This window comes from Eucyclogobius newberryi, unplaced genomic scaffold (assembly GCF_026437365.1).
Source record: "Eucyclogobius newberryi isolate DKJ021-1_F unplaced genomic scaffold, fEucNew1.0.hap1 SCAF_9, whole genome shotgun sequence".
In the NCBI taxonomy this organism is placed as follows: domain Eukaryota; kingdom Metazoa; phylum Chordata; class Actinopteri; order Gobiiformes; family Gobiidae; genus Eucyclogobius; species Eucyclogobius newberryi.
Genome location: NW_027316532.1, coordinates 38,529,009 through 38,556,876, shown reverse-complemented (window position 1 = coordinate 38,556,876; position 27,868 = coordinate 38,529,009). Strand labels below are relative to the sequence as shown.

At 45.4% G+C, this 27,868-nt stretch overlaps 3 protein-coding genes across 7 annotated transcripts in view; 2 read left to right on the top strand and 1 right to left on the bottom strand.

Annotated features, from left to right (window-relative positions):
* The window catches only part of cpeb2 (cytoplasmic polyadenylation element binding protein 2), a 34,391-nt gene extending 21,827 nt beyond the window's left edge, over positions 1 to 12,564 (top strand). For all 4 annotated transcript variants that reach the window (XM_072439472.1, XM_072439474.1, XM_072439473.1 and 1 more), the window contains 4 exons: positions 7,828 to 7,946; positions 8,300 to 8,414; positions 8,481 to 8,662; positions 10,363 to 12,564. In XM_072439472.1, the coding sequence (XP_072295573.1) occupies positions 7,828 to 7,946; positions 8,300 to 8,414; positions 8,481 to 8,662; positions 10,363 to 10,590 (644 nt within the window). In that variant the 3' untranslated portion in view covers positions 10,591 to 12,564. The remainder of the gene's footprint in view (positions 1 to 7,827; positions 7,947 to 8,299; positions 8,415 to 8,480; positions 8,663 to 10,362) is intronic.
* palld (palladin, cytoskeletal associated protein) overlaps positions 1 to 27,868 on the bottom strand; it is a 457,154-nt gene that overhangs the window by 209,225 nt on the left and 220,061 nt on the right. The gene's annotated exons all lie outside the window — the stretch shown is intronic.
* LOC140353894 (uncharacterized) overlaps positions 14,678 to 27,868 on the top strand; it is a 23,030-nt gene continuing 9,839 nt past the window's right edge. For both annotated transcript variants that reach the window (XM_072438667.1, XM_072438666.1), the window contains exons 1-2: positions 14,678 to 14,929; positions 15,233 to 15,436. In XM_072438667.1, coding sequence (XP_072294768.1) covers positions 14,705 to 14,929; positions 15,233 to 15,436 — 429 coding nt within the window. In that variant the 5' untranslated portion in view covers positions 14,678 to 14,704. The remainder of the gene's footprint in view (positions 14,930 to 15,232; positions 15,437 to 27,868) is intronic.

Genomic DNA, 27,868 nt, shown 5'->3' with positions numbered 1-27,868 from the left:
GTAGTCGTAGCGATGACAGAAACCTCCCATGTTATCCCTATGGGAAAACCACAAAATCTCTCAAATTACCACATTTTTATGTTTTACACTTTAACGAAGTCCTCCTAGTGCGTTTTGCCCACCAACCTCAAAATCGGTGTACGTCCTCTAGACAAGTGGTGTATCTAAAGTTATCCAAATTTTAAGGATAACTTTTACGGTCTTTGTGCGACGGAGCCGCAAACGTTTCCCAGAATTCTGACTATTTGGCCTTCAGAGTGGCCTATAAACAATAGAGTTTTTCCAAATGACATGATATTTTGAACGAAATTCTAATTTGCCATCCTGATCATACAAGTATGAGAGCCAAAGTCATATTTTGTACGGCGTAACCGTAGCGTTGACAGAAACATCCCATGTTATCCTTATGGGAAAATCGTAGAATCGCTCAAATCACCACATTTTTACGCTTCACACTTTAATGAACTCCTCCTAGGGCGATTGTCCGATCAAGTTCATATTTGGAGAATATCATCTACACAAGCGGGGCATCAAAACTTACCCATATTTTGATTCTAAGTGCTACGGTCTCTGTGTGGCGGACCCGCAAATATATGTCAGAAATGGGAAAACAGCGAAATCTCTAAAATCACCACATTTTTACGCTTCACACTTTAACGAACTCCTCCTAGGCCGATTGCCCGATCAAGCTCATATTTGGGGAAAATCATCTACACAAACGGGGCATCAAAAGTTATCCATATTTTGATTTTAAGTGGTACGGTCTCTGTGCCGTGGAGCTGCAAATATACTGTCACAAATGGGAAAAACGCCAAATCCTTGAAATGTTCACATTTACGCTTCACACTTTAACAAACTCCTCCGTGGGCAATAGCTCGATCAAGCTTTACTTTGGGAAAAATCATCTACACAAGCGGGGCATCAAAAGGTATCCATATTTATATTCCAAGTGCTACGGTCTCTGTGCGGCGGCGCAGCAAATTTGACTGACACTTGTGTTCATTTGCACTGGATTGGCCATGTCCAATGTGTCGCCGTCTGTCAAGTTCTTTTTTTATTCAAGACACAATAACGGCGCCATCTTTATCAAGTCAAAAGCGCAGAGTCGGAAGGCCGGCGGCCCGCGAGGGCCGTTGGATGCCGCTTGCGGCTTTAATTTTTCTTGTTCTTCTTCAGCGCTTTGATCTCTAATTTGACCCCCTGAACATGCTCAAAAACTCACCAAACTTTGCCCAAAATTCAGAATCGGCGGAAATTTTTATTTTTTCTGGGCCATTTTTTTTTTCGTTAAAAAATGGCGCGACAGCGCCACCGACAAAAGTCAAAATACATTGCGCCTATGGGAGACGCCCCGAGGTCAACTTTGGCGTAAAGCTACGAAATTCGGGACACGCATTCCTCTCGTGAGGACGAACAAAAAAAATCATTGTGGCCACGCCCCCAGACTTACCCTATGGCCGCCATCTTCCTTTGAAAATGAAAACACGCTGTGTTAGCCATTTTGTTCACGTCAAACTTTGACGAACTCCTCCTAGGGCGTTTTGCCCACCAACTTCAAAATCGGTGTACGTCCTCTAGACAAGTGGGGCATCTAAAGTTATTCAAATTTTATGGATAACATTTACGGTCTCTGTGCGACGGAGCCGCAAACTTTTCGCAGAATTTGGACTATTTGGCCTTCAGAGTGGCCTATAAACAAGAGTTTTTCCAAATGACATGACATTTTGCACACAATTCTCATTTGCCATCCCCAAAATAAAAGTATGGGAGCCAAAGTCATATTTGGTAAAGCGTAGCCGTAGCGATGACAGAAACATCCCATGTTATCCCTATGGGGTAACCGCAAAATCTCTAAAATGACCACATTTTTACACTTCACACTTTAACGAACTCCTCCTAGGGCGATTACCCGATCAAGTTGATATTTGGGGAGAATCATCTACACAAGCGGAGCATCAAAAGTTATCCATATTTTTATTCCAAGTGTCACGGTCTCTGTGCGCTGGAGCTGCACATTTGACCGATATTTGTCTTCATTTGCACTGGTTAAGCACAGCATTGTACATGTCCAATGTGTCACTGTCTTAGTTCTTAGACAATTGCGTTAGCGCCAACTCTGTAAAATGCAGAGAGCAGAGTTGGAAGGCCGGCGGCCCGCGAGGGCCGTTGGATGCCGCTTGCGGCTTTAATTTTTCTTGTTCTTCATCGCTTTGAGCTCTAATTTGACCCCCTGAACATGCTCAAAAACTCACCAAACTTTGCCCAAAATTCAGAATCGGCGAAAAATTTAATTTTTTCTGGGCCATTTTTTTTTTCCTTAAAAAATGGCGCGACAGCGCCACCGACAAAAGTCAAAATACATTGCGCCTATGGGAGACGCCCCGAGGTCAACTTTGACGTAAAGCTACGAAATTCGGGACACGCATTCCTCTCGTGAGGACAAACAAAAAAAATCATTGTGGCCACGCCCCCAGACTTACCCTATGGCCGCCATCTTCCTTTGAAAATGAAAACACGCTGTGTTAGCCATTTTGTTCACGTCAAACTTTGACGAACTCCTCCTAGGGCGTTTTGCCCACCAACTTCAAAATCGGCGTACGTTCTCTGGACAAGTGGGGCATCTAAAGTTATCCAATTTTTTGAGATACCTTATACGGTCTGTGTGCGGCGCAGCCGCAAAGTTGGACAACTTATTTTGGAATATTGCAGATCTAAAAATTGCTCCCATTTGATCAAAACCAGTCCGATTAGGACCAAATTTGAATCAGTTGTTAAACTTTCTAGTTTGGACCAGTTTAGGCTGACAAAATTGAAATGGGCGCGATAGCGCCCCCTACAGAGTGACCTTTAAATTAACATTGAAGGTCAAAAATTTGTTTTACCAAAATTTTCTAAACTTTACCCAAAATTCTATTTTGGCGTCCCGATCAAAAAAGCCAATCAGACAAATGCCTTAATTTTTACGGCGTAGTCGTAGCGATGACATAAATCTCCCATGTTATCCCTATGGGAAAACCGCTAAATCTCTCGAATATCCACATTTTTCTGTTTCAAACTTTGACGAACTCCTCCTAGTGCGTTTTGCCCACCGACCTCAAAATCGGTGTACGTCCCCTAGACAAGTGGGGCATCTAAAGTTATCCAAATTTTAAGGATAACTTTTAAGGTCTCTGTGCGACGGAGCCTCAAACGTTTCCCAGAATTCTGACTATTTGGCCTTCAGAGTGGCCTATAAACAATAGAGTTTTTCCAAATGACATGATATTTTGCACAAAATTCTAATTTGCCATCCTGATCATAAAAGTATGAGAGACAAAGTCATATTTTGTACAGCGTAACCGTAGCCATGACAGAAATATCCCATGTTATCCTTATGGGAAAATCGCGAAATCCCTCAAATCACCACATTTTTACGCTTCACACTTTAACAAACTCCTCCTAGGGCGATTGTCCGATCAAACTCATATTTAGGGAAAATCATCTATACAAGCGGGGTATCAAAAGCTATCCATATTTTTATTCTAAGTGCTACGGTCTCTGTGTGGCGGACTCGCAAATATATGTCACAAATGGGAAAAACGCCAAATCCTTGAAATGTTCACATTTATGCTTCACACTTTAATGAACTCCTCTGTGGGCAATAGCTCGATCAAGCTCATATTTGGGGAAAATAATCTACACAAGCGGAGCATCAAAAGTTATCCATATTTTTATTCCAAGTGTCACGGTCTCTGTGCGCTGGAGCTGCACATTTGACCGACATTTGTGTTCATTTGCACTGGTTAAGCACAGCATTGTACATGTCCAATGTGTCGCTGTCTTAGTTCTTAGACAATTGCGTTAGCGCCATCTCTGTAAAATGCAGAGAGCAGAGTCGGAAGGCCGGCGACCCGCGAGGGCCGTTGGATGCCGCTTGCGGCTTTAATTTTTCTTGTTCTTCTTCATCGCTTTGAGCTCTAATTTGACCCCCTGAACATGCTCAAAAACTCACCAAACTTTGCCCAAAATTCAGAATCGGCGAAAAATTAGATTTTTTCTGGGCCATTTTTTTTTTCCTTAAAAAATGGCGCGACAGCGCCACCGACAAAAGTCAAAATACATTGCGCCTATGGGAGACGCCCCGAGGTCAACTTTGTCGTAAAGCTACGAAATTCGGGACACGCATTCCTCTCGTGAGGACAAAAAAAAAAAATCATTGTGACCACACCCCCAGACTTACCCTATGGCCGCCATCTTCCTTTGAAAATGAAAACACGCTGTGTTAGCCATTTTGTTCACGTCAAACTTTGACGAACTCCTCCTAGGGCGTTTTGCCCACCAACTTCAAAATCGGCGTACGTTCTCTGGACAAGTGGGGCATCTAAAGTTATCCAATTTTTGGAGATACTTTTTACGGTCTGTGTGCGGCGCAGCCGCAAAGTTGGACAACTTATTTTGGAATATTGCAGGTCTAAAAATTGCTCCCATTTGATCAAAACCAGTCCGATTATGACCAAATTTGAATCAGTTGTTCAACTTTCTAGTTTGGACCAGTTTATGATGACAAAATTTAAATGGGCGCGATAGCGCCCCCTACAGAGTGACCTTTAAATTAACATTGAAGGTCAAAAATTAGTTTTACCAAAATATTCTAAACTTTACCCAAAATTCTATTTTGGCGTCGCGATCAAAAAAGCCAATCAGACAAATGCCTTAATTTTTACGGCGTAGTCGTAGCGATGACATAAACCTCCCATGTTATCCCTATGGGAAAACCACAAAATCTCTCAAATTACCACATTTTTCTGTTTCACACTTTAACGAACTCCTCCTAGTGCGTTTTGCCCACCGACCTCAAAATCGGTGTACGTCCTCTAGACAAGTGGTGGATCTAAAGTTATCCAAATTTTAAGGATAGCTTTTACGGTCTCTGTGCGACGGAGCCGCAAACGTTTCCCAGAATTCTGACTATTTGGCCTTCAGAGTGGCCTATAAACAATAGAGTTTTTCCAAATGACATGATATTTTGAACAAAATTCTAATTTGCCATCCTGATCACAAAAGTATGAGAGCCAAAGTCATATTTTGTACGGCGTAACCGTAGCGATGACAGAAACATCCCATGTTATCCTTATGGGAAAATCATAGAATTGCTCAAATCACCACATTTTTACGCTTCACACTTTAACGAACTCCTCCTAGGGCGATTGTCCGATCAAGTTCATATTTGGAGAATATCATCTACACAAACGGGGCATCAAAAGTTATCCATATTTTTATTCCAAGTGTCACGGTCTCTGTGCCGTGGAGCTGCAAATATACTGTCACAAATGGGAAAAACGCCAAATCCTTGAAATGTTCACATTTACGCTTCACACTTTAACAAACTCCTCCTAGTGCGTTTGGCCCACCGACCTCAAAATCGGTGTACCTCCTCTAGACAAGTGGGGCATCTAAAGTTATTCAAATTTTATGGATAACATTTACGGTCTCTGTGCAGCTGAGCCGCAAACTTTTCGCAGAATTTGGACTATTTGGCCTTCAGAGTGGCCTATAAACAAGAGTTTTTCCAAATGACATGACATTTTGCACACAATTCTCATTTGCCATCCCCAAATTAAAAGTATGGGAGCCAAAGTCATATTTGGTAAAGCGTAGCCGTAGCGATGACAGAAACATCCCATGTTATCCTTATGGGAAAATCGCTCAAATCACCACATTTTTATGCTTCACACTTTAACAAACTCCTCCTAGGGCGATTGTCTGATCAAACTCATATTTGGGGAAAATCATCTCCACAAGCGGGGCATCAAAAGTTATTCATATTTATATTCTAAGTGGTACAGTCTTTGTGTGGCGGACCCGCAAATAGATGTCACAAATGGGAAAACAGCGAAATCTCTAAAATGTTCACATTTATGCTTCACACTTTAACAAACTCCTCCGTGCGCAATAGCTCGATCAAGCTTAACTTTTGGGAATATCATCTACACAAGCGCGGCATCAAAAGTTATTCATATTTTTATTCCAAGTGCTACGGTCTCTGTGCGGCGGCGCAGCAAATTTGACTGACACTTGTGTTCATTTGCACTGGATTGGCCATGTCCAACGTGTCGCCGTCTGTCAAGTTCTTTTTTAATTCAACACACAATAAGGGCGCCATCTTTATCAAGTCGAAAGCGCAGAGTCGGAAGGCTGGCGGCCCGCGAGGGCCGTTGGATGCCGCTTGCGGCTTTAATATTCTTTCTTCTTCTTCTTCTCGGGACCAACCCCCCTATTTTTCACCCAGTGAACATTGACGAAAAGTCACAAAAATTAGCACACCTCTAAAAATCGTGCCTCTCTACATTCTGGCTATTTCCTTTTTCTAAAATTAAAAAAATTGGCGCGTCAGCGCCCCCAAATGTACCAAAAATGCATTGAGAGATGGGAAATGACCCAAAAAAAATCTGATCGTAGAATCATGAAATATGGCGCAGAGGTAGATGGTGACAAGAGAAGTAAAAAATATTATTACGGCAACGCCGTCCGCCCAACCAAATGTCGGCCATATTGCTTCAAAAATGGCTAAACATGACTTCGGAGTTTTTCCAAACGTCGTACTTTTACGAACTCCTCCCAGGGCGTTGGCCCTAAAAAGCTGAAATTTGGTGAAAATGCTACTGAGGAGTGGGACATCAAAAGTTATGCAAATTACATTGATACCTCTCACGGTCTCTGTGCGGCGAAGCCACAAACTGTAGCTAGAATTTCAGAAATCTCCCAAATTTTACATTTCTGCCGTTTGCGCAGATAAAGTCCGAATTGCGTCAAATTAGAATCAGTTGTTAAACTGTTTGCCCTAAACCTACTTGAAGTGAAATAAATTAATTTGGAGCCACAGCGCCCCCTACAGATTTTATATGGAGGTTAAATGTTTAGTTTTGCGAAATTATATGAAATTTGACACACAACTCAATTTTGGCCGCATCAAAAAAGTCAATGAGACCCATGTCATAATTGTTATGGCGTTGCCGTAACGATGACCGAAACCTTCCATGTTATTCCAATGGGGAAATCGCCAGAACATGTTTACACTTTAGACTTTCACCAACTCCTCCCAGGGCGTTAGACATATTAACCTGAAATTTGGTGAGACTCATCTTCAGGACCATCAAAAGTTATCCACATTTTTATTCAAAGAGTCACGGTGTCTGTGCGGCAAAGCCGCACATTTTGCCAAGAATTCAAAATAAAATTGCTTTTTGATGTAAAACAAAGGGGAGAAGATGTGACAGCGTCACAGATTCAGCAGTAGATGTAATAAAAGGACAATTGGGGCGCGTTAGCGCCCCCTCCTCTTGCGGCGTGGCGGCGGCGTGGCGAGGGCCGATCATTGGCGCTTGCGGCTATATTTATTGTTATTTTGCTTAATCACATTTGCACTATACATTTTGAAGTTTTTCAATCCTACCCAGCTTTTACATTATTACATTATTACATTATTACACTATTACATTTTCCATCCAGAGGGAAAATCTTGGTAAAATAATACACTTTCTGACTGATAATAAAATTCCAATTTCACTCTTAACCTTTGACAAATCCATTCATTTTGAGGAGACAATAGAAATACTTTAACACAAAAATACAAGAATCACAAGCTTTTCCTGGTAAACTTTGGACAATAATAATATGACATAAAAAAGAGCAACATTTGAGATTTGCTGAATTATCCGTTGATATTGCTCTTATGCAGATTGCTTGAGTCTGGTCCCAGTGGGATGTTTCCTCCCAGCAGCAGTGCTATTTGACAGTGTGTTGTGACCATATGTTGTTTGAAGGGCCCCTGACTGTCTCTGTCTCCAGGTTACGCCTTCCTGCTGTTCCAGGAGGAGACCTCTGTGCAGGCGCTCATCGAGGCCTGTATGGAGGAGGACGGGAAGCTGTACCTGTGCGTGTCCAGCCCCACCATTAAAGACAAACCTGTGAGTATCAGCACACCATCAACGTGGTCACTTATAGAAACAGTTCAATTATTTAGATATATATACGCAAATATAAACCATGATAATGCTTTATTATTAAGGAGACAAAATGCACCCTGAAATGAAGATATAAGTTACAGGCCAGGAAACTCATTTTGTGTATTAGTTCTTATCAAAATATCAGAAATATCAGGCAGATTTCATACACAAGGCAACTCAAAGTGCTTCACACAACTGGAAAAATATGCATTCAAATCACAAAGAAATTACAGCAAATTAAGAATTTGGTAAATATCAGGTTGAACTCATAAAAAATGAGAGGATTTTAAAGATGCTTTGTGTTCATATTGAAGGTTCAGATCCGCCCTTGGAACCTGAGTGACAGTGATTTTGTGATGGACGGGTCTCAGCCTCTGGACCCACGTAAGACCATCTTTGTGGGAGGAGTGCCCCGCCCCCTGAGAGCCAGTGAGTACAATATTCAAGTCTTTTATCGCTGCATTAGTTTCCCATGGACTAAACCTCTGTGTGTAGTTGAGCTGGCCATGATCATGGACCGTCTGTACGGGGGAGTGTGCTACGCCGGGATAGACACTGACCCGGAGCTCAAATACCCCAAAGGGGCGGGACGAGTGGCCTTCTCCAACCAACAGAGTTACATCGCGGCCATCAGCGCCAGATTTGTCCAGCTGCAGCACGGAGACATTGACAAGAGAGTAAGTGTGTGTGGACGTCATCATCACTGAGTTATTGTTATCATCACTGAACAAGTGTTTTACTCAAACCTTTATGCCAGATAAACGTCTTAAATGATAAGGAACCAAATAAGTCAGACAATTAATTATGGGAGAGCAATATTGAAAACATTAGTAACGAGACAATATTATGTCAATCCAACAAAAATGTGTTGAGATTTGTCTTTATGTAAGATATCCTTATTACACATATTTTCTTAGCTTATGTACCATAAACAATATACTCAGTATTCATATTTTGCATACCTTTAAAATGATATATATACAATATTATCCTCCTCTAGCATTCGCAGCAGTGGCTTCCAAGTGGAAATGTGTAGATGTAAATGTAAATTGTCCACGATCTTCTCCGGGGCCGGGTCATATGGGCAGCAGTCTAAGCAGGGACTCCCAGACTTCCCCCACCCCAGTCACTTCCTCCAAACTGTCTGTAATAAAAACTCTATTTGAGAACTTTGTGAATATAAAACGAAGACCGAATGTCTTTCCCTGATCTTCATCACTATTTCATGTTTACTTTGGACAAAACGGAAAAAATACAATTAAAATTACGGATGTAACATTATGCAATATTATCACAATATTTATTTCACAGTCTTATATGTATTGCAATATCGTGGAGAGGAAAACAGGAATGTAAAAATACTACTTTTTGCTTAAAAAATACCTTGACAAGTCATATTCCAAACAATGAAGTCATAAAAGTTATTTCTTCATATTGTCTGCACTGAAATGTAGCAAAGGATCATGGTCCATCTGTGCAGCCCCTTATGTTTCTATCTGTGGCTGCGACAAAACAATGAATGTAAAGAAAGACGTGTATTCTTCTATGTATTGTGACAGCCCACGATATTACCTTTGACGATACGATATCACGTTGTTACCTTTGACGATGACGATACGATATCACGATATTACCTTTGACGATGCGATATCACGATATTACCTTTGGCGATACGATATCACGATATTACCTTTGACGATACGATATCACGATATTACCTTTGACGATACGATATCACGTTGTTACCTTTGACGATGACGATACGATATCACGATATTACCTTTGACGATGCGATATCACGATATTACCTTTGGCGATACGATATCACGATATTACCTTTGACGATACGATATCACGATATTACCTTTGTCGATACGATATCACGATGTTACCTTTGACGATACGATATCACAATGTTACCTTTGACGATACGATATCACGATGTTACCTTTGACGATACGATATCACGATGTTACCTTTGACGATGACGATACGATATCACGATATTACCTTTGACGATGCGATATCACGATATTACCTTTGACCTTTGACGATACGATATCACGATATTACCTTTGACGATACGATATCACGATGTTACCTTTGACGATACGATATCACGATGTTACCTTTGACGATACGATATCACGATATTACCTTTGACGATACGATATCACGATGTTACCTTTGGCGATACGATATCACGATATTACCTTTGACGATACGATATCACGATATTACCTTTGACGATACGATATCACGATGTTACCTTTGACGATACGATATCACAATATTCTAGTTACTGCCACACCGCTAATTAGCCACGGCACATCACTTATAATTGACCGTTTTCCGTCCATGGCGTGTCGTTGCTCAGGTGGAGGTGAAGCCGTACGTCCTGGATGACCAGCTGTGTGACGAGTGTCAGGGCGCTCGCTGCGGGGGCAAGTTCGCCCCCTTCTTCTGCGCCAACGTCACCTGTCTCCAGTACTACTGCGAGTTCTGCTGGGCCAACATCCACTCACGGGCCGGGCGAGAGTTCCACAAGCCCCTGGTCAAAGAGGGCGCGGACCGACCCCGGCAAATACACTTTCGCTGGAACTAGAAATATCCCGCCACATTGAGAGCAAAGGAAAGAATGGTTCTGGAAGTCTCTCTGCCTCCCCTGCTTTCCTGTCAGTATAATCCTGTACGTAGCACTAAACAGTATATTCAAGACGTATATATCTATCTTTTGTAGCAGCCAAACACCACGAGCCTATGTTTTTCACCAAATTCCCCTTCACATCTCAGGCTGATAACAACCTTTTTGTGGTACGTTCATCTTTTCTAAACGGAGATTTAAAATGAAAAGAAGAGATTGATTTTTGTAGTTTTTTTTATTGCCATTATTTTTGTATGTGAGATTTCAAAGTAGATACAGGAATGTTTGGTGCATGGGGGCAGCTCATCTGTCTGTCTGTCTGCTGCTAATGCCACCCGACAACAGTGCGTGAAGTGCACACGTGTTCATGGGAAAAAACCTCAATTCTTTTATGTCTAGGTCATGACCAAAGATAGCAACAATAGGAACATAGGAAATAACTTAACAAAATACTCTTTTTTCTTGCCATAGACTCAAAATTCACAAATACAATAGTGTTATACCTCAAAATCACAATTCCGGTTTCTGCAAACTATATTCGCCACAATGGAAATGTAACAAGCTCTTTAAAGCTTTGCTGCTATGTAGACATAAATATTAGTATAAGGAGTATATTTAACGCCATTAGTAACGAAAATCACATCAATTCCAATGCAGTATGCACTCAACCACTTATGGCCCCCAATGCCAGGGAAAGTGCATGTTCTTTCGACAGGTTCAGCGACACAAAAGCATGTAGGATACGTGAGATTCTGACAACACACAGCAAAGATGGATGTAAAAATGTGGCGATAATTTAAGATATTTAATTCTTTAGTAAGTAGCATGAACGTCTAATACAGATGTTTAGAGGGAAAAAAAATCCAGACATACAGTAAATAATGAAACACTATTTAAACTTGCATGCGTCGATGTTTATCTGTTGTTCACATACTAAACAATACAAAAAGTGACATTGGTTCTACTGTAGTTTTAGCGGATGCCATCTTTTTTGATACGGTGGCCTGTGTGGCAAAAAAAACTCTCTTTTGGAGAAGCAGAGTGGTGTCCCACGTCGTGGTCTGTGTTTCGTGTCGTCCCTGTGCTGTGTGTGCTTTATGGTGACTGAGGTTTAGTTACAACAAGGAGAATTCAAATATCTTTTCTGCCTTTAAACGCTGAATAATGTATGTTTCCAAAGCTAATATATGAGTTAGCGACGCCGCGGCAGACCATAATAGCACAGAGAGTTGCCCAAAAGAGGCCATTGGTCGACTTGGCGATGTCTCACTGGAATATCCTTCATGAAACGGTCTGCCGGCTCGTTTTCCGATTTACTCTTATGGGACAATCTTTACGTGAGGATTGGCATTTTCTTTTGCCGCTCCGTTTTCGGTACTGTAGCTGTGCGTCACTTTTACGTCCGTGTGATTCTGTCTTCTTCAGTGTTCAGGTGTGTGCGGTTACAAAACGAGACCTAATGGAGGTTTATTTACGGGCGATCATTTCGATTCATGTCCAGTGTGGACTCCTTAACCTGTCACTGACCCCTCTATTTCAAACCTTTTATATTATGCACTACTTTTCTATAAAACCCACGCCTTTTACTTTTGCCCTATGTGATTTTCCCCTAAAAAAAAACAATTACAAAACCGCCTATTTATAATAACAGATGATTTATAAAGTTTTATTTTTGCATAATTTAGGATGTAGTGAAGCAGTGGTCTTAAGTTATAATAATATATGTTGTGTAAACCGGAGTTAAATATGTTCTATAATATATTCTAATGTAGTTTTGATGTTGAGGGAGTCAAGCTGTAATTTTGACTTTTTGGGGCTTTAGTTCTAACAATATATCGTCACCTGTAACACTTGACTTGTGCTGTTTCTGTGCGGTTTTCTATGTTAAAACACTGTTACTTTGTTTTGTATGTGTCTTTGTTTATGTAAAGAAAATCATATTTATTTCACTATTTTTGTAGACAAATGACTTGATTTTGATTGTATTTTTCTATTTATATATTATACAATTTATTTACCCCACTTTTCCCTGATTATGTTACATGGAAAGACAAAGAATCATGTCATTAGGAGCAGCGTCGACTTTTGTATTGTTTTAATTTGAAGGAGGCAAACATGAAGGTTTCATTTTGTTCTTGGGCGAAACTTGAGCTCCCCTGTCCTCGTAGATGCTCTGAAACTTGAATAATAACACATTTTGAAAGGCTGACTAACCTCGAATCTGTGTTGTGACGTGCAATACTGTTTCTAATATTTGTATAAAAGTAAGATCTACCGTGTAAACCTTTATATAATGCAGATTTTATTTTTTTCATTGCATATTTTGCAGATTTCTGATCCACAGTGTCATTTTTTACTGTCAGAAAAATAAACCCCTGTTTTTTCATTGCAACTATTTTTAAATCCAGATATCTTTGTACTGATGTAAATGATTGTAGTTATTTTGGATAGTGTTTTGCTAACAAAAGGAGAGACTTTTTCATGCATATTACTAGTTTCTTTTCATCTTGTTTTTCCCACTTTTTTATTTAATTGTAGAAGAGTACTTACTCTAAATGTCATTGGTATTATTTTGTACTTTTGTGTGAACACACAATATGTAATTTTCAAAAGCTAATTGCTAATATATTATTTTAATTTCCTTTTTTTAGCTAAATATTTGTAATTTTACTGTCAAATTGACTGATTTTTGGATCAACGTTTGTGTATTAACTCACAAGTGTGTTTTTGGTTTGCTTGGATTGTAATTATTAATGAATGGTTCTTTGATATGCAAAACGATTTATGTTTATTTTTATTTTGGTTTTGTATTTAAATGGGGTGTTGATTGCGACCTTTTGTTTCTTTAACTTCCTAAATAAAGACCCGTTTTGTTTGGAAATTGTTGCTGTTAATAATATAATATAATACATATTATTATTTTTATTATTATTATATCTAATTATTTGAGCAAAGAGAGACCTGAATAAAGCCAGATTCTGAATAATCACAATGAAAAGGGTAAATAAATATTGAAGACTGTTACAAACCTTGACATAAGCAAAACATAAAGATGCAGAAAAAGAAGATGTTTTATGGTCAGTAGCTCTAGCACCATCTAGCGGTCACCACACAGAACAGCACCTTCACTGAGGAAATAACAGAACTTTGTCTTTAATATTGTGCTCGTTCAGCTTAAAAGATAAATATCTTTGTCATCACATTTTCATTGTAATTAAAACAACAGACATTCATTTATGTGTCTATTATGAAAATAAATTAAATAATTATTATTTGTCCTCGATGAAACCCTACGTCACTGTCCCGCTTGTTGCTTGGCAACATGCCGTAAACACGGTCAGCTAACGCTAATGTTAACGTTAGCTAGAGATTAATGCTTGAAATTGTGTCTGAAATCAAAAACCGTGTGGGACTTTAAAAACATGAGTCTAATCACTGGAGGTAGAGGTAATAATTACATATAAATCAGACACGTCCAAACTACGGCCCGGGGGCCAAATGCGGCTCTCAGACCATTTTTTTGTTGGTCCAGCTTCATGCTAAATTTGTCCAGACAACAAAAAGTTGTACTTTTTATTGTAAATTGGAAACATTCAAGCATTTTGATGTTATACCAACCTAAAATTAATATTCCAACTCTTATTAACGGTGTGGGAGCTCATCAAAATAATGTAAAATGCAAAATGTCGAATTATTCACTTTTTCATTCGACAAATTTGACATTGTCGGGTTGTTTGTGGCCCTCTAATCCGTATAAGAAAACAGTTTGGACACCCCTGATATAAATGATTTGGACAAAATGTGTTGTTGATGCCACTGAACTGTTATGTTTACTCATCTGGTCACTTCGGTGAGCGAAGATTATTAATATAATTTTAGTCAGTGTGTCTTCTTCAGAGTAAAAGCAGACCTTTTACTTCCAACACAATAAAGCTGATGACCAGATTTCCCTTCAGAAGTTCAAACTGGGAATGAACTGGATTTGTGTTTCAGTTAGTTGCTATTTCTAAGTTATACATCAAAACGTTTTCATTGTTTACAGATATCTTCAGAACGAACACGTGGTCAGTTTTGCATGTCAATGGTCAGGATGCCCCGATCAGCTCGATCCCAGCGGTCAGTGACAGAGCCTCAGCCACAGGACACAGAGCCCGAGGAGCTGGTCCCAGGCCGTTTGACTCGGACATCATGGACAGAGATGCTGGCACAAGAGGAGGCAGAGGAGGCCGTGGCTGAACACATGGAGAAGTTACTCAGGAACGTCATGGACGGGTGTTGCAGGGCAGACGTCAGACAACAGGTCAATGAAATGCCCTATAATCAATGGTTTACATTTGGCACATGAACTATGCCTCCTACGTTTGGCTTCTTTTTCAAGTTAGAATGATAAAAAGGATTAGAAATGAACATGGAAATAAATCATAAATCATAGCCACTGCAACTCCAAAACTGAGGTGAATCCCAAAACCAATTATTTCTGCCTTGATATTCATGTTCAAAGGCCACAACAAGAAACTATTCGACTATCCACTTACAACGTGTGTTCAGTGTCTTGCTCTAGGGCACAGCACCACAGATTAATGCCAACGTCTTTGTCTTTCAGGTGTTCCCGTTTACAACAAACTGGGTGAAGAAGTGCCTGATTCAAACGGTGGAGCAGCGTTTCCTGTGCAGAGACGATGGAGACGGAGCAGAGGAGGTTCTGCCTGAGGACTGTGAGCCTCCTCCAGCTGAAGCAGACGCCTGGGCTCAGGGCTGCGTGCCGCTAGTGAGACCCTCACCTCCACTGCCACCCATCTCACCAAAGGTATAACCACCACAGCAACCAATCAGAATCTGTGTAGAAGGTGTGGGCGATTGACAGAAATAGATATCTCAAAATGTATTCAGAGGTTTATTTGGTGAGGTTTAATTATCAGACAAATGTGCAGAAATATCCCCTTAACCCTATTTGAAAGTTCACTTTGCACAAATTGCACAATATTTTCCCCCAAAAGAAAAATTACCAAGTACCAATACGTGCCAAGCCGAGTACATTTCTTCTCATCTCATTGTCTCATTCCATTATTTGTGTATGTGAGATTTCAAAGTAGATACAGGAATGTTTTGTGCATGGGGCAGCTCGTCTGTCTGTCCATTTTATCTTCTTCTCCAAGGATGTTGTTGTTGTTGTTGTTGTTGTTGTTGCTGTTGTTGTTGTTGTTGTTGTTGTTGTTGTTGTTGTTGTTGTTTTATGGCGGTTGGCATCCGAGTGTTGCATTACCGCCAGACTTTAATCCTCAGACGTTTCGTAGTCCTCAGACTCTGTCGTAGTCCGTAAAAGTACTCCTCCCATTGCTTTGGCGTACAAAGCCCATGAGGTCATGATGTGTTTTTGTGACTAGAATAGTTGTTGTGTCAGAGACCAACCGGCTTTATTCCAGGGAGACTCTTCTTCACCTTCCTCGCCCTCTTTGACGTTCGGTTAGAAGTCCTTCTTCCATCACTTTGGCGTTTCTAGGCCCACGAAGCCCAAGCGCGTTAGAACATCCTCTTGCTCCTCATCCTCGGCTCAGTCCCCAACACCCCCCACCTCTATAAACGTTTACCCAGCCCTGTGCTACATAAGTAAGCAACCACAGCCTGACACAAACCCTGTGACTGGATCGCCAGAACGTTCCGCAGATTGAACTCCCGCCCATTATTCCGAAACCACAAGGCCAACCCGGCCCTTTCCCTATCATAAGCCTCACAGCAAATCAGCACATGCTCGACAGTCTCTGGCACCCGACAGTGACCACACAGACCGGTCGGATGTTTGCCTATCCTACTCAGTGACCAATTGAGTCCAGTATGGCCAATCCTCATGCGGGCGAAGGCCCTTTCCTCCCACGCGTTCCTGCCCATAGACCCGCAAGGACCCACACTACCCTGTATGTGATAGAGATGCCGTCCAGTAACACAGTGGCTCCAAAATTCCTGCCAAAGGCCGACCACATGACTCTTGATAACGGGCTTGATTTCAGACTTGCCCAACTCAACCGCTACATCAATTGATGGCCGCCGAAGGGAACGTTTAGCCAGTGCATCAGCCATTTCGTTACCATCCACCCCCACATGCGCAGGGACCCAAAAGAAGGAAACCCTCACATCCTTCCTGGACAGGGAGAGCATCAGACAGAAGATGCCATTCAACACATCCTGTCTGCAATCCGATTTCCCAGATTTAATGCTTTGCAATGCAGAAAGGCTGTCAGAGGCCACCACAATGCCGCAACACTGCAAAGCAGATTCCGCCCATTCCAACGCCAACCGTATCGCTATAAGTTCCGACGTGAAAACAGAAAGGCGATCTGTCAACCTCTTCTTGACCGCTAGCCCCAGGTCAGGCACAAAATAAGCGGCGCCAGTACGCCCACTCTCAGGATCCCTAGACCCGTCGGTATAAATAAACACATCACCTGAGTGCTTATCGATGATCGCTTGAACGGCAAACTGCGGTGCCCTCCCAGCGACTCCTCTAAGCTTGCCATGCAAGCTAACATCAACAGGAGCCGGGACAAACTTCCACGGAGCTATAGCAGACAAAGCCACCGACGGGCTCACACACAGATCACCAACCCCCGCAAGCCGCGCCTTCGCATTTCCTACCTGGCTGAAAACCATACCGCCAGCCTCACTCTGCCCCCCATCAACCCTGAGAAAGTCCCTCACCGGGTGAGAGCTCGTATGACCTTGCACATTCACCCAGTAAGCTAACAGAAGTTCTAGCCTCCGGAGCCGTAACGGCAATTCCCCCAACTCAACCTGCAGCGCCGAGACAGGGGAGGCCCTAAAAGCCCTACAGCAGATGCGCAAGGCCTGGGCTTGCTCCACATCAAGCTTCTTTAAGTTAGTCTCAGCCGCAGACATGTAGGCTATACAGCCATAATCAATAGCCGCCCTCATGACGGCCCGATAAATACCCAGGAGCGACCTTCTGCTGGCCCCCCAGTCCTGGCCGGATAGACAACGAAGCAAGTTATTCACCCTTTTGCATTTACCACTGACCTCATCAATGTGCTGACGCCAACTAAGCCTCTCGTCAAAGGTGACCCCCAAGAACCTCACCTCCCTGACCTGTTCAAGCACCTGCCCATGCAGTCGAAGGGAGACGTCCCTATGCCCATTGAAGAAACAGATCACTTGAGACTTCCGTACGGACAGTTTAAACCCCCACTTCAGGGTCCACTGCTCCACCTGCTGTATTGCCCTTTGCAGTTTCGCCTCGTAAAACCGGAGATTCCTCCCTCTCACCCATAGAGCGCCATCGTCAGCATAAAGGCTCCTCCCAACAGACCCATCCACGTCGTCAAAGATGTCCTTAATCATAACATTGAACAAGATAGGGCTACACACACTCCCCTGCGGGATCCCATTCTCCACCCCATAGACCCCAGAGTAAGCAGCGCCCACTCTGGTTTGGATACGCCGGCCAGACAGAAAGCTCCGGACCCAGTTAAACAGTTTACCCTTCACACCACACTTCCGCAGCTTAATGAGGAGCCCATCCTTCCAAACCATATCGTACGCCTCCTCCACATCAAAGAGCACCGCAATAACCTTTTCTTTCTGAGCCCTGGCCAGCTGGATATCAGATTCCAAACACAACACGGAATCCATGGTGTTCCTGCCCCTACGGAAACCACTCTGGTGCGCAGGAAGCAAACCCCGACTCTCCAAGAAGTAATCCAACCGCTCGGTAACCACGCGCTCCATCGTTTTCCCGAGCTGCGACGTCAAGGCAATCGGCCTATAACTTGAAGGGTCAGACGCTGGCCTACCCGGCTTCAGAACCGGCACCACCGTAGACTGTTTCCACGCAGATGGAACACAACCTGAATCCCAAACACGGTTGAAAAGACCCAGGACTAGCCCAAGCGTGTCATCAGTCAAATGAGAGAGCATGTCATAGCACACCTCATCTCTACCCGGGGCTGTCTGTTTCGCCTTAGAAAGTGCTCTCCTTAGCTCAAACAAACTAAACGGAAGGTCAAGGTCATCTTGAGTCGAAGGCTGGTGCCCAATCAGCTCAGAATTCTGGGCCAAAGTACTCTCCCTGTAGTGCCTTTCCGCAGGTGAGAGATTGTCAGAGCTGTGCACCGACACAAAGGTGCTGGCCAACAGTTCAGCTCTGTCAACGTCGCTGACTGCTTCAACACCATTCAGTATTAGGACCGGGGTCCCATGACGGCGCTCAACCCCATGCATCCGCTTAATCATCCCCCAAACATCCCCGAGACGCGTTTCTCTCCCAATTTTGGAACAATACCGCCTCCAATAGGCACTCTTGGCCGTTCTCACAGTTTTCCGCACAACAGCGCGGGCCCTCTTGTAGTCAATGAGGGCACCCTCAGTGTGGGCAACTCTTAGCCGGCGAAACGCCGCATTTCTCGCCCTAACAGCATGACCACATGCTTCAGTCCACCACGGCACCCGCTTCCTATGTCCACTACCACCACTCTTAGGAATCGTGCCTACCGCTGACTGCGTGATGAGCGAGACAATTGCACTATTGAGATCATCCACCTGAGTCAATCCTCCTTCCTGCAGAACCCTAGAACCATCATCAGCTTTCCTCAGGAAAGCCCCCCAGTTCGCCCTTGCCAACTGCCACCTCTGGATCCTCGTCCCCCTGACCACACAGCTCCCAAAGCCAATCACGGTGCGGACTAGATAGTGATCGCTACCAAAAGAAAGATTACCAAGAACCTCCCAACTACAAACACCAGCTAACTCCTTGGACACAAGTGTAAGATCTATTGCACTTTCCGCACCGGTCCCCATATCATAGCGGGTCCCACCCCCATCATTCAGACAAACCAACTCCCTTTGATTGATAAAACCCTCTACCACCTGCCCATACCTATCGGTACCACTACCGCCCCACAAAGCGCTATGCGCATTAAAATCCCCACACCACACGGCCTTTCCCCGAACATCCTTACCGATACTATGCAAGGACTCTAACGTTAACTCACCACACGGATTATAAAGGTTAACCACAGTAACAGCTTCACCACCCAGCCAGACCCTCACCGCCAGGGCCTCCGGCGCTTTACTCACACTGACAACAACGTAATTTAGGTCATCTCGGACAAACACAGCCACACCTCCGCCTCTACCCTGCTCCCTATCATTCCTAACACACACATACCCTTGTATCCCAAAACCCCACCTAGGTCGTAACCAAGTCTCCTGCACGCACATAACGTGAGGCTTGTTCAACAAGGTAGAGACAAAATGCTTAAATTCCTGGCCATTAGCACGAAGACTACGCGCATTCCATTGCAAGACAACCACCGCCATTATGAGCCCCCGGAACCTGACGGCGCATCGGGAGCCCCCCCACTCCCACTGCCAGAATGGGGCAGGGCGCCCTCCCGCAGCGCATCCTCTATCTCCGTCCACTCGGGGCCCCCAGCTCCAAAGTACTTCCCTGCAGCCTTAGCGATGATCTTAGTCTTTTCGGATCTCTTCTTGGTTTGCCCAGTACAGTTAATCACTTCCACTATAAAGAGGAAGAAATCTTTCCTCTTCACAACCAGTACATCCTCCGCACCCACAGGGCCTCTGCCCGTGGAAGCCACACTCACAGGCATCCCAGTGAGGACCTCCCCCTGGCCGCGGGCAACGCTGCCCCCTCCCCTGTCGCCTAGGACACCAGCAGCACTGGCAGCCCCCACTGCATCCACCGTCACCTGACTACCAGACACCTTCTTGACCGCATCCGCATAGGATATGCCTGCAAGGATGTTGTTGTTGTTGTTGTTGTTGTTTTATGGCGGTTGGCATCCAAGTGTTGCATTACCGCCAGACTTTATTCCTCAGACTTTGTCGTAGTCCTCAGACTCTGTCGTAGTCCGTAAAAGAACTCCTTCCATTGCTTTGGTGTTACAAAGCCCATGAGGTCATGATATGTCTTTGTGACTAGAATAGTTGTTGTTGTTGTTGTTGTTGTTGCTGTTGCCCTATGGCGGTTGGCATCCGAGCGTTGCACCACCGCCAGACCCCACTCCCCAGACGCTTCGCAGTCCTCAGACTCTGTCGCAGTCCGCAAAAGTACTCCTCCCATCGCCCCGGCGCCACAAAGCCCATGAGGTCATGATGTGTTCTTGTGACTAGAATAGTTGTTGTGTCAGAGACCAACCGGCTTTATTCCAGGGAGACTCTTCTTCACCTTCCTCGCCCTCTTTGACGTTCGGTGCTTTGGAAGTACAAAGCCCATGAGATCATGGGACGTCTTTGTCGTTTTACAAAGCCCATGAGGTCATGGGACGTCTTTGTCGTTTTATCCTTTAGAAGTCCTTCTTCCATCACTTTGGCGTTTCTAGGCCCATGAAGTCCAAGCGCGTTAGAACATCCTCTTGCTCCTCATCCTCGGCTCAGTCTCCAACACCCCCCACCTCTATAAACGTTTACCCAGCCCTGTGCTACATAAGTAAGCAACCACAGCCTGACACAAACCCTGTGACTGGATCGCCAGAACGTTCCGCAGATTGAACTCCCGCCCATTATTCCGAAACCACAAGGCCAACCCGGCCCTTTCCCTATCATAAGCCTCACAGCAAATCAGCACATGCTCGACAGTCTCTGGCACCCGACAGTGACCACACAGACCGGTCGGATGTTTGCCTATCCTACTTAGTGACCAATTGAGTCCAGTATGGCCAATCCTCATGCGGGCGAAGGCCCTTTCCTCCCACGCGTTCCTGCCCATAGACCCGCAAGGACCCACACTACCCTGTATGTGATAGAGATGCCGTCCAGTAACACAGTGGCTCCAAAATTCCTGCCAAAGGCCGACCACATGACTCTTGATAACAGGCTTGATTTCAGATTTGCTTAACTCAACCGCCACATCAATTGATGGCCGCCGAAGGGAACGTTTAGCCAGTGCATCAGCCATTTCGTTACCATCCACCCCCACATGCGCAGGGACCCAAATGAAGGAAACCCTCACATCCTTCCTGGACAGGGAGAGCATCAGACAGAAGATGCCATTCAACACATCCTGTCTGCAATCCGATTTCCCAGATTTAATGCTTTGCAATGCAGAAAGGCTGTCAGAGGCCACCACAATGCCGCAACACTGCAAAGCAGATTCCGCCCATTCCAACGCCAACCGTATCGCTATAAGTTCCGACGTGAAAACAGAAAGGCGATCTGTCAACCTCTTCTTGACCGCTAGCCCCAGGTCAGGCACAAAATAAGCGGCGCCAGTACGCCCACTCTCAGGATCCCTAGACCCGTCGGTATAAATAAACACATCACCTGAGTGCTTATCGATGAGCGCTTGAACGGCAAACTGCGGTGCCCTCCCAGCGACTCCTCTAAGCTTGCCATGCAAGCTAACATCAACAGGAGCCGGGACAAACTTCCACGGAGCTATAGCAGACAAAGCCACCGACGGGCTCACACGCAGATCACCAACCCCCGCAAGCCGCGCCTTCGCATTTCCTACCTGGCTGAAAATCATACCGCCAGCCTCACTCTGCCCCCCATCAACCCTGAGAAAGTCCCTCACCGGGTGAGAGCTCGTATGACCTTGCACATTCACCCAGTAAGCCAACAGAAGTTCTAGCCTCCGGAGCCGTAACGGCAATTCCCCCAACTCAACCTGCAGCGCCGAGACAGGGGAGGTCCTAAAAGCCCTACAGCAGATGCGCAAGGCCTGGGCTTGCTCCACATCAAGCTTCTTTAAGTTAGTCTCAGCCGCAGACATGTAGGCTATACAGCCATAATCAATAGCCGCCCTCATGACGGCCCGATAAATACCCAGGAGCGACCTTCTGCTGGCCCCCCAGTCCTGGCCGGATAGACAACGAAGCAAGTTATTCACCCTTTTGCATTTACCACTGACCTCATCAATGTGCCGACGCCAACTAAGCCTCTCGTCAAAGGTGACCCCCAAGAACCTCACCTCCCTGACCTGTTCGAGCACCTGCCCATGCAGTCGAAGGGAGACGTCCCTATGTCCATTGAAGAAACAGATCACTTGAGACTTCCGTACGGACAGTTTAAACCCCCACTTCAGGGTCCACTGCTCCACCTGCTGTATTGCCCTTTGCAGTTTCGCCTCGTAAAACCGGAGATTCCTCCCTCTCACCCATAGAGCGCCATCGTCAGCATAAAGGCTCCTCCCAACAGACCCATCCACGTCGTCAAAGATGTCCTTAATCATAACATTGAACAAGATAGGGCTACACACACTCCCCTGCGGGATCCCATTCTCCACCCCATAGACCCCAGAGTAAGCAGCGCCCACTCTGGTTTGGATACGCCGGCCAGACAGAAAGCTCCGGACCCAGTTAAACAGTTTACCCTTCACACCACACTTCCGCAGCTTAATGAGGAGCCCATCCTTCCAAACCATATCGTACGCCTTCTCCACATCAAAGAGCACCGCAATAACCTTTTCTTTCTGAGCCCTGGCCAGCTGGATATCAGATTCCAAACACAACACGGAATCCATGGTGTTCCTGCCCCTACGGAAACCACTCTGGTGCGCGGGAAGCAAACCCTGACTCTCCAAGAAGTAATCCAACCGCTCGGTAACCATGCGCTCCATCGTTTTCCCGAGCTGCGACGTCAAGGCAATCGGCCTATAACTTGAAGGGTCAGACGCTGGCCTACCCGGCTTCAGAACCGGCACCACCGTAGACTGTTTCCACGCAGATGGAACACAACCTGAATCCCAAACACGGTTGAAAAGACCCAGGACTAGCCCAAGCGTGTCATCAGTCAAATGAGAGAGCATGTCATAGCACACCTCATCTTTACCCGGGGCTGTCTGTTTCGCCTTAGAAAGTGCTCTCCTTAGCTCAAACAAACTAAACGGAAGGTCAAGGTCATCTTGAGTCGAAGGCTGGTGCCCAATCAGCTCAGAATTCTGGGCCAAAGTACTCTCCCTGTAGTGCCTTTCCGCAGGTGAGAGATTGTCAGAGCTGTGCACCGACACAAAGGTGCTGGCCAACAGTTCAGCTTTGTCAACGTCGCTGACTGCTTCAACACCATTCAGTATTAGGACCGGGGTCCCACGACGGCGCTCAACCCCATGCATCCGCTTAATCATCCCCCAAACATCCCCGAGACGCGTTTCTCTCCCAATTTTGGAACAATACCGCCTCCAATAGGCACTCTTGGCCGTTCTCACAGTTTTCCGCACAACAGCGCGGGCCCTCTTGTAGTCAATGAGGGCACCCTCAGTGTGGGCAACCCTTAGCCGGCGAAACGCCGCATTTCTCGCCCTAACAGCATGACCACATGCTTCAGTCCACCACGGCACCCGCTTCCTATGTCCACTACCACCACTCTTAGGAATCGTGCCTACCGCTGACTGCGTGATGAGCGAGACAATTGCACTATTGAGATCATCCACCTGAGTCAATCCTCCTTCCTGCAGAACCCTAGAACCATCATCAGCTTTCCTCAGGAAAGCCCCCCAGTTCGCCCTTGCCAACTGCCACCTCTGGATCCTCGTCCCCCTGACCACACAGCTCCCAAAGCCAATCACGGTGCGGACTAGATAGTGATCGCTACCAAAAGAAAGATTACCAAGAACCTCCCAACTACAAACACCAGCTAACTCCTTGGACACAAGTGTAAGATCTATTGCACTTTCCGCACCGGTCCCCATATCATAGCGGGTCCCACCCCCATCATTCAGACAAACCAACTCCCTTTGATTGATAAAACCCTCTACCACCTGCCCATACCTATCGGTACCACTACCGCCCCACAAAGCGCTATGCGCATTAAAATCCCCACACCACACGGCCTTTCCCCGAACATCCTTACCGATACTATGTAAGGACTCTAGCGTTAACTCACCACACGGATTATAAAGGTTAACCACAGTAACAGCTTCACCACCCAGCCAGACCCTCACCGCCAGGGCCTCCGGCGCTTTACTCACACTGACAACAACGTAATTTAGGTCATCTCGGACAAACACAGCCACACCTCCGCCTCTACCCTGCTCCCTATCATTCCTAACACACACATACCCTTGTATCCCAAAACCCCACCTAGGTCGTAACCAAGTCTCCTGCACGCACATAACGTGAGGCTTGTTCAACAAGGTAGAGACAAAATGCTTAAATTCCTGGCCATTAGCACGAAGACTACGCGCATTCCATTGCAAGACAGCCACCGCCATTATGAGCCCCCGGAACCTGACGGCGCATCGGGAGCCCCCCCACTCCCACTGCCAGAATGGGGCAGGGCGCCCTCCCGCAGCGCATCCTCTATCTCCGTCCACTCGGGGCCCCCAGCTCCAAAGTACTTCCCTGCAGCCTTAGCGATGATCTTAGTCTTTTCGGATCTCTTCTTGGTTTGCCCAGTACAGTTAATCACTTCCACTATAAAGAGGAAGAAATCTTTCCTCTTCACAACCAGTACATCCTCCGCACCCACAGGGCCTCTGCCCGTGGAAGCCACACTCACGGGCATCCCAGTGGGGACCTCCCCCTGGCTGCGGGCAACGCTGCCCCCTCCCCTGTCGCCTAGGACACCAGCAGCACTGGCAGCCCCCACTGCATCCACCGTCACCTGACTACCAGACACCTTCTTGACCGCATCCGCGTAGGATATGCCTTGAGAGGCTCTAACTTTTTGCACCTCCGCAGCCCTCTTGCTGAACACGCATCCCCCGTAGGCAGAGCTATGCTCTCCCCCACAGTTACAGCACTTGAGTTTTGCTCCGTCGTCACACTTCCCATACTCGTGGTCTCCTGCACATTTACCACACTTCTGCTTCCCTCTACAGACCGCTGCAATATGCCCAAAGCGCTGGCACTTGAAGCAACGCAGGGGCGGCAGAACATATGGGCGTACGCCATAGCGCATGTACCCAACGCACACCACACGAGGCAGGATCCCACCTTCAAATCTAATCATTATCGACAGGCTGTCACACCTTACCCCATCCCGGGTCATCTTCAACCGCCTAGCATCCACCACCTTAGCTCCAGTCAAATTCTCCTTTATGTCATCCACAGATGTCGTCGTAGGGACGCCTACTATAACTCCCCTGACCGTGCCTCTTACAGCATCAGACACAAGAATGTCCTTCCCCCCCAGACACTTAGCTTCAATCGCCTTCCTTTGCTGAGCCACGTCCTTGCACACAACCAGCAGCGAGCCATCCCTAAGGACACTCGCATGCTTGACCACTCCCACAGCTACAGTCAGGCTCCTTGTCAACGCCATCGGATCCCACCCCTTAAAGGACGCATTATCCTGCGCGAGCTTTATGAACACCTTACACTCTGAACTCACATCCCCGACATCTGCAACCCCCCCGCCCTGCTCCTCACTGAGAGAGCCCTCCATAGACGAGCAAGAAGACGCCCTACGCTGCACAGGATCAGTGGCTCCAGGGGAGTCCTCCCCGCTGTTCATATCGTCACCGACCAGGTCACGCTTCCTCTTCTTCTTCCCCGTCATACGGACCGAGGCGTTCCTCTATGTTGTCGTAATATCCAAACTGTTGTCGTTGTAGTTTTTTATGGCAGTTGGCATCCAAGTGCACGAGGTATTGTTCGTTGTTGTGTTGTTGTTGTTGTTGGAGACCAACCTTTCTTGTGACTGCAAGGAGGAGGAGGAGGAAGAAGACCTTATGTGCTTGGAACTCATGTGCTTTGAACTAGTGGGCTTTGAACTGAAGAATAAAGTCTATAGAATAAAGTCTAAAGAATAAAGAATAAAGTCTGGCAGTAATGTAACAGGAGATCACGAGTATGGGAAGTGTGACGTGGGTGCAAAACTGAAGTGCTGTAACTGTGGGGAAGAACATAGCTCTGCCTACGGGGGATGCAGGTTTAGCAAAAGAGCTGCTGAGGTGCATAAAATAAAGGTCTCTCAAGGTAGTCCTATGCAGATGAAGTCAAGAAAGTTTCAAGTAACGAGTTTAGAGTAAATACAGAGAGAGGAGCCAGCGCTGCTCCCAGCCAGGGCGAAATGAGAAAGGCCAGCGTGGCTCCCAAGAAGTGTGAAGGTTTCAAGAGTGGAGGTCCCAAGTGTGCAGGTTCCAGAATTAATGAGAATACCCTTGTTGTGGATAGAGAGGATTTTGTACTCTTTATGGTGGATGTTGTAAACTGTGCTGCTCAGACTCAAAGCAGAACTGAAAGGATCAGGATCATTGCTAAAGCTGCAGGGAGATTCCTTGGAACAAAGGAGCTTGATTGGGCAGATATAGAAAACAGGCTAAAGGCGCTAAATGGGAGTCGGAGTGATGAGGGTCTGCTTGTGGGGAGTCAGAGTGGTCAGAGTGACGAGATGGGGGTGGGGGTGGTCTCCTGTCCTCGCCCAGTCTCGTAGACGCACGGCTACCAAGCAGCGACATCAGTGGACATATTAAAGCCTATAGAATGAAGCCTAAAGAATAAAGCTGTACGGTGGAAGCACCGAACGTCAAAGAAGGAGAGGAAGATGAAGAAGAGTCTCCCTGGAATAAAGCCGGTTGGTCTCTGAAACAACAACAACTATTCTAGTCACAAAGACATATCATGACCTCATGGGCTTTGTAACACCAAAGCAATGGAAGGAGTACTTTTACGGACTACGACAGAGTCTGAGGACTACGACAAAGTCTGAGGAATAAAGTCTGGCGGTAATGCAACACTTGGATGCCAACCGCCATAAAACAACAACAACAACAACAACAACAACAACAACAACAACAACTATTCTAGTCACAAAGACATATCATGACCTCATGGGTTTTGTAAAACCAAAGCAATGGAAGGAGTACTTTTACGGACTACGACAGAGTCTGAGGAATAAAGTCTGGCAGTAATGCAACAATTGGATGCCAACCGCCATAAAACAACAACAACAACAACAACAACAACTTGGATACCAGCCGCCATAAAACACCAAAGAAGAAGAAGAAGAAGAAGAAGAAGAACGTAATTCTTTTTATACTTTTTGTGGCTGGATTGTAATGAGATTCAGCAGATTGAATTCCCGTTTATTACTTTGAAACCATAAGACGAAGTCAGTTCTCTTTCATGTGCTGTACAGTGAATCAGCACACGCTCAACAGTTTCTGGTTCTTGACACAAACCGGTAGGAAGTTTGCCTATTCAGTGACTTATTGTGGTCCAGTGTGGCTTATTCTCATGCGAGTAAAGACTTTCTCTTCCCCTGCGTTTCCGCTCATGGATCTGCATGAACCCACATGACTTTGTACCAGATTGTACCCCTGCTCTCA